General features: G+C 45.3%; 1 protein-coding gene across 1 annotated transcript; it reads right to left on the bottom strand.

The window, feature by feature from the left end:
- Window positions 1-5,653: 5,653 nt before the first annotated feature.
- Window positions 5,654-13,661, bottom strand: LOC123046994 (uncharacterized). The gene is made up of 12 exons (XM_044470467.1): window positions 13,435-13,661; window positions 12,359-12,784; window positions 11,289-11,620; window positions 10,678-10,752; window positions 10,430-10,532; window positions 9,552-9,640; window positions 8,524-8,635; window positions 7,829-7,882; window positions 7,669-7,717; window positions 6,823-6,926; window positions 6,615-6,730; window positions 5,654-6,396 (listed from the first exon to the last, which is right to left on the bottom strand). Exons 2-12 carry the CDS (start codon window positions 12,767-12,769, stop codon window positions 6,066-6,068), a joined length of 1,776 nt encoding a protein of 591 aa, XP_044326402.1. The 5' UTR covers window positions 12,770-12,784; window positions 13,435-13,661; the 3' UTR covers window positions 5,654-6,065.
- Window positions 13,662-16,684: the final 3,023 nt, after the last annotated feature.

The raw sequence follows: 16,684 nt of genomic DNA, 5'->3' as shown, positions 1-16,684 counted from the left end.
CGGACGAAGCCGAGGCTACTGCTGCCGCCGTCGCGTTGGTCTAACCAACCGGAGGGTATGATCTGTTCATCCCTTATTTACTAGTGCTTGTGCTAGCCGTATATGTGCTGCTCATAGATGGTTTGCTTCTATGTTCTGTACGTGCTAGTATGCCTAGGAATCGGTATGAGATGCATACCGTATTTGCCATGCTTACTGTTTACTCGTGGATTAGTTTAATTGGAAAAGTGCTAATATTTCCAACAGTATCTAATACATTTAGGGGTAACCGTAATAAATGAAACTAAACACACAATGTGCTGCTACACACATTTCAGTTGCGAAGAGCTCTTAATCACTTGGCCAACACACACTTCATTCTACTTACATCACTTCGACTTCTAATGGTCACTGATGGGTTTCTGAGGGGCGCCTACTCTGTTTGCACAAGGGGTACCTGAACTCTCTGCATTGCAGTGTCGTACCCCAACTAAATTCCACAACAAGCTAGCTTGAACTATCTGGATAGCTTGAATTGCACAAGCAGCAGCACATACACAGCAACGCTGTAATTTGCGGTGGCGATTTGCTTTCTTCCTCCTCCCACATTGTTCTACAGTCATCAGCCTGGCCAACTACTCATGTAGCAAATGTCATAAAAATATCTAAAGTACACACATGTGCATATGTTGTCCTAGACCCCTTGCACACTAACTACACTACTTTAGCTTTGTTCATTGGTTTCTCGCCAACCGATGTTGTGGGGCTTTCACCTTTGGTCATCCTCCGCCCATATACCATATATGTAGACTCCCCCATGCTCTCTTCTGCTCATCCTTCTGCCTCTTGTAGGTTGTAGCCGACGTTGGCCTTCCCAAGTCCTAACAAGTTTCGGGCTCCCAAACATATGCATGCATGTTTGGAGTCAAATTACATATATGTGATGTGAGAAAGCAAGCTCTCTTGTTTGGGAACAGGAAGCACCGGGAACTTGAAAGGAACGAAGCTAGGACGATGCTCTTTGATTGTGCGGCCTGATCCAACAGTTGCTTCAGATGCCTCTTCCTCGTCGTTGGCATTCTATGGTGCCTATGAGTAGCCAGCAAGTTGCCCACGATATCCCAGTTCAACATCTCACTCATCCAGCTCTGAGAGATCATGTGTAGGTTACTTAATTTGGGCACATTGTCACCAAACATGATTCTGGAAGAACTTTCATAGTTCAACTTCTAAACGAGAAATCAATTAGAAAAAAAATTACTTCCATGTTGTAACTTAGAAAAAGGTTCCAACTCTTTCAAGCAGTGCTTCCGTTGGGCAAAGCAAGAGTTTATTGTAAGAAAAAAAATGTCTTGATAGCGGCAGCAAGCTGTATCTGTGGTCGCCCCGTCCCCCGTGCCGCTCCCGCGAGCGGCCCGGGCGGAACCCTAGATCGCCACCGCCGCTCCCCTTTCTCGCCTTCCTTCTCCCTCGCCGCCGCCAGGGGACGCCGCCGGGCAAAGCCCGCGCGTGCGTCGGCGGTGGCGGGGCTCCCTCCCCCATCACGAGGCTCCTGGGCGGTGCGGGATGGCCGGTCCTCGCGGCGGCGCTCGGCTCGGTGGCAGGTCGGGCCGCCGGTGGATCTGGGCGGGGCTCCCCTGCTTGGTGGCAGCGACGTGGTCTGTGCAGGGCGGTGAGCGCGTGGGCTCCTCCTCATCCCGATCTGATGGCGCCGCGGTGGCGCCGGCGCTCGGGCGTGCGGCGGGGTCCGCGGGGGTGGTCGGCGCGCGTCTTCCTCCCCGATCTGATGGCTCCATGGTGGCGCGCGCCAGTGCTCGGGCGGTTGGCTTCGGCAAGTGGTGGCGGGCGCTGGGCTCTCGTTGGCGCTCCGGCGTGTGCAGGCGGCGGCGGTCCCTGTGCGCGGTCGGCGGCTCCACCTCTGACCCGGACGGCACGGAGGATGACGGCGGCCCGGCGTGGCCGGCGATCCGGATGCGGTGGTGCCGGTGGCTCACTGATATGCCGGTACTCCAGGGTTTGCCTAGTGGTACTGGTGGTGACGGCGGCCCGGGCACGAGAGTTGGATCCCTTCGAGCTGATCTGGGTGAAAACTTGCCTTCGGCTCCTGCTAAGGCCGGCGGTGGCGGCGCTATCTGCGTCGTTTCCTTCTTGAAGGCATCGCCGTGGAGAAGTTCAAGGCCACTCTCTGCTACCTCCGGGGGAAACCCTAGATCGGATGATCGGATGACGGCGGCGCTCTGGTGTCGTTCCTCCCTTGGGGGCGTCATTCTTGGAGGTACACACGTGATCGAGGGACCAGAGGACGGATTCTTTGGTGGAGTGGTGCTTCATCCTACACACTGATGGCGATGGATCTTGACGGTGTGGCGCAGTGCAGATTTGAAGTTCGCTGTGGGAGGATGGACTCGCGCAGGAGGACGATGCTATCGGGCGTCATGGTGGCGTCGATGGCAGAGAGACCTGGCACGGTACATGCAATAGTACAGCTCTGAAGATGGATTGGTGGCAGGTGGCTGCGGCGGCCTCATACCCGGCAAGCGTCCTGGTTGAGGAGTGCGCCGGACTGGTAGGTGCCCCATACCCGGCAGGCGTCCTGGTTGGGACCTCATGTCTTAGATGTTTAGGTTTGGCTGCGATGTCTATTTGGTATTAGGCCGAGACTATCGGCGCCCCTTCATCGATTGGACAGGTGTAGCGACAGTTGTTGCTTAGACGGTGGCTTTAGTCTTGCTATTGTATGGCTTTGTACGGTCTTGTGAGAATAATTAATAAAGTGGCCGTATACATCGCCCAGATGCAGAGGCCGAGGGTCATCCTCCTTTTCTAAAAAAAAGAAAAAACAAAATAACTAGTTAATGCCTGCAGGAACTAAGGGAAATATGTTACAGGACAAGGGCAACCATAAGTGGAAGATGGAAGAGAAAGTCTCTTATCACCTTGCTCTCCCATAGAGCGTGTGTTTCTGGCTCCATCTTCCTTCTTTTTTCCATGGCCAACAGTTCATCCTTATATACCTTTGTTATTTATGTTTAATATTTGCGAGCTTATTACTTGGGTGCAGAATGGGGTTATCAACTAATTGATCAATCCATAAACACTAAAAGATACGCTTAACATAGAGGTAACCTTAACGAATGAACTAACAACCAATCTGCAGGGCACCTTTCACTTGCAAGAGCTCTCAATCACTTAACCAACACACACTTTATTGTATGCAATAAGTATCAGTTGGTTAGCATGACCAGGCGATGACAGTAGCATAGCAGGATAGTATACAACATTATTCCATCACTTTAAGTCCCAAAGCATAGGTCTTGGCACTCGGCAAAAATGAGCCATGAACGAAGACCTACAAGCAAAACCCTTCTTTTTATATGTATTGATAACTTCAGTTCTTACACAGAAAACAGCATCCGGACCTAGCTCGTATAGCAAATGTCACAAACCTCACATTCTCTATGGTTTATGTGCCCCTATCAACTCTGGGATCTGACACTAAATATGTACTCTGATACTGGCTGTTAAGTATCATGATTATTAGGAAATACGAGATAAACTAGGATTTGCTCTGGCTTGTCAAACCCGCCGCGACGCCTCGTCAACACCATCTTCTCTCCGGTGCACCCCTATTTCGACATCACTGCGCCCATGCTAACTCGGCGCCTCCTTGCGCCCGTGGCTCCACGGCGACTTTCTCGACACCGGCCACCCCGACTTGAGTTCAAGACCCGGCTGGCGCAATTAAAATTGTAGCCCACTTTCAGTCCACGTTTAGGCCTGAGGGAGCCACACGTGAGGAAGAGTGTTGACGTATAATGTGTTGTCTAGTCTCTTCCATCAAATCGGTCTTTTGATTGCATTGGCTAGAGCATGCACTCCTACACTGGCCACCAATGGAGACATGCTCAAGAAGCCTGACTGCAATTGCTCACAGGAAAGTTCCTCTGCACAACTCCAGATGAGAAACGGGACGACAATCCTTGTGTCGTGTTCTTCTGACATGCCAGCGGATCTTCAACGAGATGCCTGCAAATTCGAGGTTTACACAAGGCCTGACGTCGAAAGAGTGTCTGGTGCCATGTCTTACGCTGGAATAGCATTCGCCAATTCGACTCAAATCAGCGTGGACGCTTTACTTTTGACTTGTGACTTGATATTTGCGAGCTTATTATTACCCGGGTGCAGAATGAGCTTATCAATTAATTAATATATATATCCATGGACACTAAAAGATGTAAAGTATCTAACATACATACAGGTAACCGTAATGAATGAAACTAAACACCCAATGTGCTGCTGGACACATTTCAGTTCCCCCGCAAGAAAAGACACATTTCAGTTGCGAAAAGCTCTTAATCACTTGGCCAACGACGCACACTTCATTCTACTTGCATCACTTCGTCTCCTCTGGTCTCTGATGGGTTTCTGAGGGGCGCCTACTCTGTTTGCACAAGGGGTATCTGAACTCTCTGCATTGAAGTGTCGTATCCCAACTAAATTCCACAACAAGCTAGCTTGAACTATCTGAATAGCTTGAACTGCAGAAGCAGCAGCACATACATAGCAACGCTGTAATTTGCGGCGGCGATTTGCTTTCTTCCTCCTCCCACATTGTTCTACAGTCATCAGCCTGGCCAACTACCCATATAGCAAATGTCATAAAAATATCTAAAGTACACAAATGTGCATAAGTTATCCTAGACCCCTTGCACACTAACTACACGACTTTAGCTTTGTTCATTAGTTTCACACCAACCGCTGTTGGCGTTGGGGGGCTTTCACCTTTGGTCATCCTCTGCCCATACCGTATATGTAGACTCCCCCATGCTCTCTTCTGCTCATCCTTCTGCCTCTTGTAGGGTGTAGCCCACGTTGGCCTTCCCAAGTCCTAACTAGTTTCATGCTCTCAAACATATGTATATGCATGTTTGGAGTCGAACTATACATGTGGTGGTGAGAAAGCAAGCTCGCTTGTTTGGGAACAGGAAGCACCGGGAACCTGCTAGGAACAAAACTAGGACGATGCGCTTTGATTGTGCCGTCTGATCCAACAGTTGCGCCAGGTGCCTCTTCCTTGTCGTTGGCATTCTGTGGCGCCTACGAGTAGCCAGCAAGTTGCCCACGATATCCCGGCTCAACATCAAACTCCTTCAGCTCCAAGAGATCATTTGTCGGTTACTTAATTTGGGCACATTGTCACCAAGAAATGTTTCTGGGAAAACTTTTAAGTTCAAATTCTGAACAAGAAACCGGTTAGAAAAAAATTACTTTGTTGTAACTTAGAGAAAAGTTCCAACTCTTTCAAGCGGTGTTTCTGTTGGGCAAAGCAAGAGTTTGTTGTAAGAAAAAACAAAATAACTAGTAAATGCCAGCAGGAACTAAGGGGAAATGTGTTCATAGGACAAGGGGAAGGAAGGGCAAGAGAAAGTCTCCATCACCTTGTTATCCCATAGAGCGTGTGTTTCTGGCTCCATCTTCCTTCTTTTGCCCATGGTCAACAAGTCGTCCTTGTATACCGTTTGTTAATTATGTTTAAATTTTTGCGAGCTTATTACTTTGGTGCAGAATGGGCTTACCAATAAATTGATCTATCCATAAACACTAAAAGATGCGCTTAACATACAGGTAACCATAACAAATAAACTGAACAGCCAACTCGCAAGACACCTTTCAATACAGGTAACCATAGCAAAAGCTCATTGTACTTGCAATAAGTATCAGTAGGTTAGCATCATCAGCCAATGACTGGTAGCATAGCAGGATAGTATACAACATTATTCCATCCTTTTGACTCTAAAAACATAGTTCTTCGGACTCGGGAGTAATGAGCCATGAACGAAGACCTGCCTGGTATTGTTATACAGTTCGAAACAACTCACAAGCAATAACTTCAGCTCTCTCTCCAGGAAACAACATGCGAACCTAGTTCATATAGCAGATGCCACAAACCTTACATTCTCTATGGTTTCTGTGCCCCTATCAACTCCGGGATCCGAAAACAAATACGTACCATCGTACTGGCCACCAATCAAGGCATGCTCAAGCAGTCTGACTGCAATTGCCTCGAGCAGCCTGACTGCAATTGCTCACAGGAAGTTCCTCTGCACAGCTCCAGATGAGAAACGGGACGACAATCCTTGTGCCGTGTTCTCTGGATCCAAAGCCACATTTTGCCGCCCAGCGGTCAAGTCTTTCTCACGGTCCCACGGCTTCCATGGGTGGTTCTCCTCCCATTCTTCCTTCCCTCGTTGTTGCTTCTGCTTTTTTTTCTCCTTTTTGTTCTCTCGGTGCTTCTGCACAAGAGATACCGACCGCTTGGAGGAGTTGTATTTATCCACAAGAGAAGCATTTGCGCTTTTGCCCTGCTCTTCATGTCCATCTGCAATTGCCTTCGCTTTGTTGTAGGCTTCTAAGTAGCTGCAAAACACATCATTCACATTATCACCAGTTGTACATCATTGTTTTCATATATCAGCATGTCAAGTACTATGACGAACAAAAATGTCGCCAAAAACTGCTGGTATTTTTTTGTGCCAAGCCACTCTCTGTGACAGTACTCTGGTCATATTTGCTGGTATAGAACACATTGCCTGATAGTGTATCATAGAGCGAAAACAACAGAGGCAGAATTATACTTTTGCTGTGCTTTCTGGGCTCTATCAAGTGGACTATCTGTCCATGCACTTGTGTCACCACGTCCTTCTTTGCCATTCATGCTAAATGCCGTAGTTGAATGCATTGGTACTCCAGCCTGTGGAATAATTGTATTATTAGATACAAACATGTAACAAGTACCATTTCCCTCTTTAGAGTGAATTAAGGAGATATATTATGATCATTTACTTTTCTTTCAGGTGGCAATGTAGTCATCCATTCGTCTCGTGTAGGCGGTGCCTCTGGCTGTTTCGGAACTGCCAAAAGTTCTTCATCGCCTTCAAGAGATATACCTAAGAACAAATAGCTATTAAGATGCAGAAAATGTACTGTGCTTCCAAGCTCAAACGCACCCGCCACGGAAGGTAAAGTCCAAAAAAAAGTAAAACAAATTCAAAAAAGCTGAATTTTTTTGGCAACAAACATTGCTTAGTGTTCTACCTGCATGCAAATTTTTAGTGAAGGAATGACATCCATGGTGCTCTGGGCCTTCAGCCATGTTTGTTGTCAAGAAATTCAGGTTTTTTTGGAAGAAAAAAAAGTATTTTTTCGGATTTTACTGTTTGTCAGGGTGTGTAAGTGCGCAGGAGCCAAAAATCCATCTCCAAAAGATACCATATTGATATCATGTTCTATTCTTCAATTTTCACAATTATCTGCTGTACCATATTACATTAAATGTAATTACTACAAATAAATGCTGAGAAAATACAAACACACCTGAAATAGAATATCTATGGTAGGAAGGTTTAAGCGCAAACCAAATCATTATGATAGGACCATATGGTCAATCAAACCCAGCTTTAAGAAACAATTTTCCTCACACCACCACACCACCACAATAACAAAGAGCAGTTCTCTGTCATTCATGACCCGGAATAGGATTCCATAACTAGAGCAGCATATAAGGTTTTTTTTCCACAAAAATATGCATAGACTGAAAACAAAATAGTTATTGTGCATGCTACAACGCCTATCATTTTTCCTACATTAGCACATTTATGAGTTTTCGCATTATTGTGTTGTTAGTGGTACCTTGTAATCGTCTCCATTCTGCAGCCTCGCGCATTGCTTTAAGCTCAACCTACAAAAATACCAAAAAAGGATCAGGACTCATGCAACTAAGAGTAGTATTGTCTGTGGTCCTAACCAATAGAAAGGCGATCTTGACAAATCAATATGTAGCGCAAGTTACCTCGAATTGTTCCATCTCTTCTTTCTTTTGTATCTTCTCATCTATTGCGCCTCTCTGCGATCAATGATACGTAGTCAGCACAAAATATCAGTTGAGAAGGGGAAAGCAAGCTAAGTAATTCCTGACATCACATAGTGAGCTAGCATTGAAACAAATTAATCGGTGTAAAAACATATTGCTGGTTGTGGGCAACAAAATGCGATATGAGGTGTATTGTAAGTTCTAGAAGACTGAACTTCACTCATTCTGCAAGCATCGCTATTCTTACAATGGTACCGACCAAATTTAAACATATTAAGAAAATTAGTACTTTCCCCCTTCAACCTATCTCAAACTTCCTGCGCTGCTACAAACGGTACTGTCAGATCATTAGCAGGCCAAAATCAAGAAAAGTCGTAATAAGTCCTTCCACCAAACTTAACATGTGTGTTGTAGCTAAATAGTCAATAGTTGTAGGCGGAGTGATGCCCTATCCAAGAACAGAATGCAATTTGAGCATACAGCATCATACATCAATATTTTTTCCTTGGCAAATATATAATATTTTCTGTTGTTTGGAATCAGAACTCACTTCAGATTATTTTATCTCAACACATCGAAACATTTAATTTATTATTTTTCATAAGAAAGCAAATGGATAACTATTTTAAATAATTGTGACATTTCGCAAATCATATGATATTCAAGACATGTACCTTTTGAGGGTCTTGCAAGTCTTTAAAAGCATTGTTCAATTTCACAAAAGCCTCCTGTGCTGAAGGATGAGGGCACTTGTCCGGATGCACTAAAAGAGATAGCTTCCAATACCTATAATACAAGATAAGAATGATTGATCAGGCTGACAAATAACAAGGCAAAACAGACAGAGTAGATCAATCAATAAGCTTGCTCAATACAGGAGACAGGATGCACACCAACTTCAGTGTAAGTGATTCTCGATATGAAAGATCATCAATTGGCAGCCCAACTACAGGCATTTTAAACAGGTGCTCACCGACTTCAGTGAAGTATCAAATGCACAGTAACTTCAGGGCAAAGTATCAAACATCTTGACAGATGATAACCGTAGGAAGACACCATTCAAATTTTGGAACTTGGATATTCGAAATAAGGACCAAAGAACAAGTTGAACAAGTATTGGCACATAGCCGGGGAAGTTGGGGGTATGGCCTATTTTGGCATCCAATTGTGTCTGCCAGGAGTTTATTTTGTGAGACATCATAAGAGTTTTTTTCAATAGTAATCAATCTAAGCATGTACTACTCGGTTGGATTCTGTTTGCTGTTTGCATACTCGCAAAACAAAGGGCAATGCATTGAACTTAAGAACCCAACAGATCTCCATAGGATTATAACAATGTACCATGGACAATTATCCTCAAGAGGTATTGGATGTGAGTAGTAAATTATTGGGAACTAGAGCTCCATAGACGTTTTCATTTGTTTTGCTTAGCACATTCTTAACTCTATGATGATATGGGCTCATTTCATGACAGAGATGAATCAGAGATGTGAAAAAATTACAAGAGACAGTAGAACATTAAACTTGTTATATTTGCCATCATATAATATCCTGCACATTTTCATTATTCTCAACAGAAGGTGAGGTCTGCGTCATTTGCAACTATTGTGAAAAAACTTAATTAATTTCTGCTGCCTATCTACATACAGGTATATCATATATCAATATGTATAATAAGCATGGAATGTACACAAATAACAACCTTTTCTTGATGTTATCAGACGACATCTTCCAATTTATGCCCAGAACATCATAGAGGGCGTCTGCATCAGCACCCAATATTCGAGTAACCTACACCCAATTCCATGAAAATTTAGATTAGAAGTTAATGGTGCACGACAAATGAGAACAGGTATGTGATAGGAAATAGACTCAAGTATATGTCCTGACAAAAATCATTTTCAATCCACTGAAGTTTATCAAAAGCCAGCTAAACATTCAGAATCTTAGGTATAATAGAAGCCTATGATTAGGTCTCCAAACAAACTATCCTGGAATAGCAAATTGGGATCCCGATAACAATTAAAGATATGTTCATGAACATTCCTGTTAGTGTCACAGACAAATAACCTCGCATAATGTTCAGTAGAAGATTTTGCAAATACCAATCACATGCCAGGTGAGCACAGGAAATATAGATGATTCACGCTAATTGGCTCTATAGATTATATGAATGCTGCCAGCAGCAAACTGAATAAACAAAAAGCATGGCAAGCAATTGGTAAGAGTGTAAACTACACCCAAGGTACTGCGGTAAGACATAGTGAAGACATAGCAAGAAATGGCCTAAAAGTATACTGATGGTGCACATATTTCTGACAAATGGGCCATACAGCAAATTTATGATGTCTGCTAAAAGACCAAGGGTCTGGCATGAAGAGAGGACCTAAGGCAATTGTTGAAGCTGAATAGAAATAATTAACTATAAGAATCAGGAAATAGTGTAGAGTAGACCCCACAATAACTGGAGAATGCTGCATCGACACATGCTGGAGGGACTTCAAAGTACAGAAGTACATTTTTGTACTGAAAAACATTGGATGAGATTTTGCGAAAATGAAAATGTCGCTGAAAGTGTACCTCTTCAAATCGCTCGGCTTCATTTGCAGATGCAGCTTCAGCGACCATGGCTGGTGGTGGAGGACCTATAAGAAATCCATCATCAGCTTCCAATTCAGCATCCCTGGAGATAGAGAAAATATAGTTACTATTTAAGAACATAAAACAGTGCTTAATGAGTTACTTATTAAGCGACGCAGCTCTTAAGGGCATGTGTAGTCAGCTCTCGACTAAGTAACAAATCACAAGGTCATAAAACAATATCTTACCGGCACCTAAGAGCCTCTGTCATTTCGGCTGCTGCAGCTAGTAATTCACGTGATGGCATTGCAGGACCAATTACCCTGCATGCAACAAAACCTTGTTGGACAATAATTGAGTAATGGTAATAAATTAGCATCCTAATGCGTTGAAAATAACATGTGACTGGGAAATAAGTAATTCATAAGACCAATCCTCTCCATTAAGCACCCAGCACATGCCTAATCTAGAAATCAGGAATTCCCGGATAGCAACACGTTTTGTGCAAGAGAAATGGCAACAATTACGAAAGAACAAGAAAGAGGATCCTGAATTCCTTATATGCCGGCATATACAGAACAGACACCAATAGCCAGTATGCAGAGGTAGACATGCGTTACAAAACAAACCTCATAGTGCCCTAATGCCCTTTGCTAGTGCCACTAGAGTACAAACGAGAACCTGACATTACATTACGGACAATTTACCCAAACTAGTTCAGGATAGACCAAACCTGGCAAATTTATCAAGTCTAGCTAAAAGAACAAATACTTTCTAGCAGAGTAATCATGACAAAAGAAGTCAGCTATAACCAGGAACAATATTTTCTAACAGAGCAATTCTGGCACATAGGCATTACCTCTTTATAGGGGTGTCCTCTTCCCGGTCAACTTCTCCTCCATCTTCAGGAGGGATGTCATCTTTATTTTGTACGTCAAAGTTAGGCAACGGTACTTGTTGTCTATTTCGTGCCACAGTTTCATTTGGATCATTTCCATGTTTGGCACTTGCTGCTAATACTGGTCCAACAACATCAAGGGTAGGAACACCTTTTGCTGCAAGCAAGTAAGCTCCATTTGCACTTTCTTTCAATTTGAGGGATCTGAAAAGTTTCTTCAAACGCTTCACCAATGGCTTGTCAGAAATTCCAGAAATATCAATGCCTTCACCACTATCTATCATTTGGAGAAGCTGCATGTTAACAAAAGTCACAAGTAACTTATTGTTCCATGGGAAATCAGAGCCAATAGTACAAAAAACGCAAAACTAATGGAAGTAAGGCAAAAACTTCTATCCAGTGGAACTGGTGACGACAGAGGCGAGTAGCAAAGGCAACAGCTAGTAAAATCCAAAAGTCCAAGTTGATAGAAGAGTGGTCGTGAACAACAGAAAATGTGTATGTAGTAAGTGAGCTCATACCCACTGAAAATGCTATCTACTGTTATTTTTTGCTGTGAAATTGTGACTGTAGAAGTGCGCCTACTAGCTGGTTTAACTAGTGATGGACTTGGTCAACTAGTCGACTAGTCCACAAATCACCTAAACTGTTGGGTAGCGACTTGACTTAAAATTTGACTGAGTGCAGAAGTTTGACACCTTGTGAAAAATATAGGCATGACATTCATTCAAATGATGCACATTACATATACGAATTGGTTGGCACTGTAATATCCTGAAATACATTATCTTTTACAATTTTAAGATACTAGGACATTTCACCTTTAAACATCGCCATAATTAGAACATGACTACAATTTACCCACTTCAGCTGTAATGGCTACAGTGTTCACGTCAGATAGGCAACTGTGTCGTGCAAACTAACCGAATTAATCTTTTCTCACGGTGCAATTGTGCAGGTCCAGAGTCAGGCAACATATAATAGAGAAAATTCTTGTTGGAGAACTCGAATCAAATTACTGAAGGCCTTACCTGACGAAGCTCGCTGGTGATGGCAGGGAATTCACTGAGAATGCCACGGACGATTTCCTGCGCCTCCTCGATCCATCCTGAATCATCTGAGCCTGATCCCGACATGTCGCTGCCATCGCTGCTGTGACGGGCACGCTCATCCCGGCGCCTCCGCCTGTGACGATGTCTATCATCGTCACGGGAACTGCGTGAGCGGCCACTGCTCTTGTGGTGATGGCGGCGGCGACGAGATGAGGACGACTTTTCAGGTTTGCTGCTACTGCGACTCCGGGGTCCGGGGCTGCGGCTAGGAGAGGAGTCCGGCGAAGGGGAAGAATCAGAGTCCGAAGAGGGTGTGGCATTGCGCGATCTCTTGCTGCTGCGGCCGCGTCGTCGGCGCTTCGCTTCCTTCTCCCTGTCACCCTTTCCCATCTTTGAGTTTGTGTCCTGGGACAAGGAGAGGTCGGTTTTGAGAGAATAACTAAAATACCACTGGTCAAAACCAAAAGTTCGAAAATGCCATTAGGCTCCGTTTGGATGTTGGACATTACAAACTTGATAGGTTATTATACATGTAGACACTAAAAATAGCATTTAGAAACTAGGTGTACATATAAAACACTGCAAATAGCATTCAGAAAAGAAAAAACTGATCATATGATGGTGCTGTTACGAACTGTGAAAAATATAGCTGACACGAACTGCTATGACAGGTTAACATTTTAGCTGAAGGATTCCAGATCGTGGACACTAGCGCGCATACGCGGGGAGAGCAGGGAATAGCAAACGCGCTCAGAGACAGGGAGCAGGCGGACATGGAGACAGAGGGGGCATGAATGGCATAGGGGCCGCGGGATCGTGCTCGTGGCCGCCCGCGCAGCCGCTGAGGGCACCAGCCGGAGGGGGGCAGGCGAAGAGGAAAGGGGTGGGGGGACGCACGGGGAAGGGATGGGCTGAGGCGGAGAGGTAGACGGCCGGAGACATGAGAGAAGGAGGAGATAGGAATCCCCTGCGCCGCCGCGAGCTCCGCTTGGCGCCGCTCCTCTCGGAGCACACAGAAAATTGGGGGAGGGAGGGTTCTGGCCGAGCTAGCTCACCTTGAGGAAGAGAGGGAGCAGGCGTCGGGAGACCGGGGTCGAGGGTGTCGCGGAGGAGCTCGGCAGGTCGTGGTCGGTCACGGGGCGGCCAGGCGACGGCGTCGTCGCCGGCAGCCGCTAGGGTTCGAGGGGAATGGGGGAAAGTCTGGGAGAGATAAGCGCTACAGCGAGGGGAGGGAGGAGGGAGATAGCAGCAGCGAAGCGGTACGCCCTGGCCTGGGTAGAAAAATGGAAAAATGAAGCTGGGCCATCGGATGAAAGATCGATGGCACAGCATTATTTATCTATAAGGAAAAAAGGATGGCGATGACATGTGGTTATTCCCGTTTGGCACCAAGACAATAAAACTAATAGGAAAACACTTTAATTCATCCGGATGATTTCTGGAAGAAATCAGCCTGGTCGTCTGCGCGCCACGTGTCTATGGCCCACCCACGTTGATGCATCTCGCACTTGGTCAACTACCCCAGTCCTAGCCTCACATCCCGTAACTCTTCGCTTTTTTGGAAACCGCACTGACCACACCCTTTCTTCTTTATCCTCCCAAGCAGAGACGACCCTGATGAATCTCGCCGGAATTTCTTTCTCCACCACATCCGGTGAGAGGCACTGGAGGCTCGCGACGGCCCCTCTCCAATTGCAGCCACCACGCCGCCGACGCTTGTAGCACGCCTCATCTCTACTTTGCAGCACCATACAAGCAACCCCGCTCACCCTCACAGGAGCGGTGCTCCGGTTTCCAACCATGGTTGTCTTTGCAGCAGCGCCACCGCTGCGGGCGGCTGACCCCTGTACAACATTCCGGTGCAAGCCTCCAATGGTGCAGCATTCCGATTCCTAGAAGTGGCAAGATGCTGCAATGGAGCGTCGTCGGGGTCGTTGAAGCTTTCGATATGGTTGCAATGGAGCGCCGCCGGAGCTACAATGGAGCACCGCGGGGGTCGCCGGGGTTGCAATTGGGCGCCGCCGAAGCTGCAATGGAGTTCGTGGGGGCGTCGCCAGTGCTGCATTTGAAGCGCCGCCGAGGCCGCCGGTGCTGTGCTGAAGCGCCCGCTGAGGTTGTCGGAGCTGCAACGGAGTGCTGCCAGGGTTGTCGGGGCTGCGATGGAGCGAAACTAGGGCTGCAATGGAGCTTCATTGGGCTGTCATCAGCAATGTTGGTCATCAGTGTCATGTTGAAGCTTTTTGCCGCGCTCGGTGTCGCCATGGAGCACAGCACCCAGTTGCTCGGTGCTGTGATGTGACGGTCGCCGGTGGTTCTTGGAGCTGCGGCGCTCGATGGTGGCACCATTGTTGCGAGGTCTCCGGCAGGTGCCACGATGGGTGTATCAGCTCTCTGCGTCGTCGCCGTTTTCGTTAAAGAGGAGATATGGTGTCGATGAGAGACGAGAGGAGAACATACAACGGGATGTGTTGCTGTGATCGATGGGCACCAGCGCCAGATCGGACGGCTAACCGGAAATCATTCGACTGATTCCTAGCAGCCGCCATAATAATATCAAGAACATTGCTATGCACACGGCTGCTTTTCTCATGATCCATGAACGATGTTTCAGTGAAACATCCAGCCATCCAATCATAGTATATAATGCAACACATCCATCTGATTGCCAATCATGTACAAATCGTGCATGGAGTGTCGGTTGGGTAGTAGTTTCGTAATATCAATGAAGACGGCACGACGAAGTGCATGTTTTCTTTTTTCTTTTTCTTTTTACGGAAAAAAACTTGTATTACTCAAAGTTGTTACAATCATTCTCGCATAGGTGTGCAACACCTGCCGGCCCATTGCCAAGCCATACAACAATTTGACTAAACGATATAGTATAACTAGCCATAAAATGGCTTACAGAGTTCTGAGCACGTCGAACATGCGTAATACAAGCTTCTCTTTCTAACAGCTTCAATCTGATCTCTCGAACTAAGAAGGCATATCTTGATCTATCATGTTTCTCACTCTTCACCATATTTATGGCTTCAATACAATCAGATTCCACATGAAGCGAAGGATTGCTCCATTGCATAGCGAGGGAAATTCCTTTAGAAAGAGCATTTAGTTATGTTTCAAGCGCATCATGGCATGATAAAAGATGATGACAAGCGGTAAATATGATTTTCCCTTTAGTATCCCGAAGGACCATGCTTGTTGTTGCGGATCCATTCAGGCCAAACAATCCGTCAGTGTTTAGCTTCACAAAACCTTGTTTCGGTGGTGTCCAGGAAGGTTGGCTGGAACACAACTAGACTGCTCCACGACAGGTTCAATATCAAGAACAAACTTACCCTAAATTGGATCATGCTCTGGCTTGATCTCACATTAGGTGAGATCGTGAGATCAACCGCAAAAAACATACTTAGACATTTTGAAAAAAAAAATCTGAAATTATTTGGCAACGTTCATGTGAGCTATGTCTACAGCTCCAGAAAAAATCAGCTCCAAACTCCATGTACATTTAGAGATTCAAAAAAAGACATTCAAATGTGAATAGTTGCCGCTTTTGGTGAATAGTACTTTGATACTATTCACATCCAAAATTTTCTTTTCTATCTCTATTAATGTAAGTCGAATTAGGAGCTGGAACATTTTAAGGTTGTGCATCACACATTGATGTGTGTCTACAAAAAATTTAAGAATCTTTTAAGATGTATTTTTGTAAAAAAAACGATCTCTCATTGATCTCATCTAATGTGAGATCTCACACAAGTCTCCCCCAACACATGCAACACCGATATGTTGCAGTCGCACAGAACCACGTGTGATAGGCAAAGGAGTGAAACAACCATTTTCTTGCCGAGCTCGGGCAGGCATAGCTGGCTACCATGCAAGAAAACCCTGACGATATTGCTCTGTAAAGGAGGAAACTATGGAGGCATTATTAGAGAAATTAGAGAAACTGATAAATTATTTTCTAGTTGTATTTTTTTGTCATGAACTTCATGCTTCGAATGTTGAAGCACACACGATAGTTAGATATGGTGTCTCCCTCCCCTGGGATAGACATCTGTGGCTAGGATCACCGCTTGATCTTGATGTAATCCCTCTAAACATTGCCACCGATCAATAAAGACTAGCTATCGTATACAAAAAGACCTGCTATACTGCATTGTTGACACTACATTGCGGTCCTATTAAACGGTTTTCAATTTAGGGATTACAAAGGTTTAAATCTGCAGCATCTACTTGGATCTGAGGAACTGAACATTTTAAAAAATGGCAATAAGCACCTGTAATCTGCAACCTACCCCCCCC

This window comes from Triticum aestivum, chromosome 2B (genome assembly GCF_018294505.1).
Source record: "Triticum aestivum cultivar Chinese Spring chromosome 2B, IWGSC CS RefSeq v2.1, whole genome shotgun sequence".
Lineage (NCBI taxonomy): Eukaryota > Viridiplantae > Streptophyta > Magnoliopsida > Poales > Poaceae > Triticum > Triticum aestivum.
The sequence above is the reverse complement of the archived record's forward strand: the minus strand, read 5'-3'. Positions and strand labels throughout refer to the sequence as shown.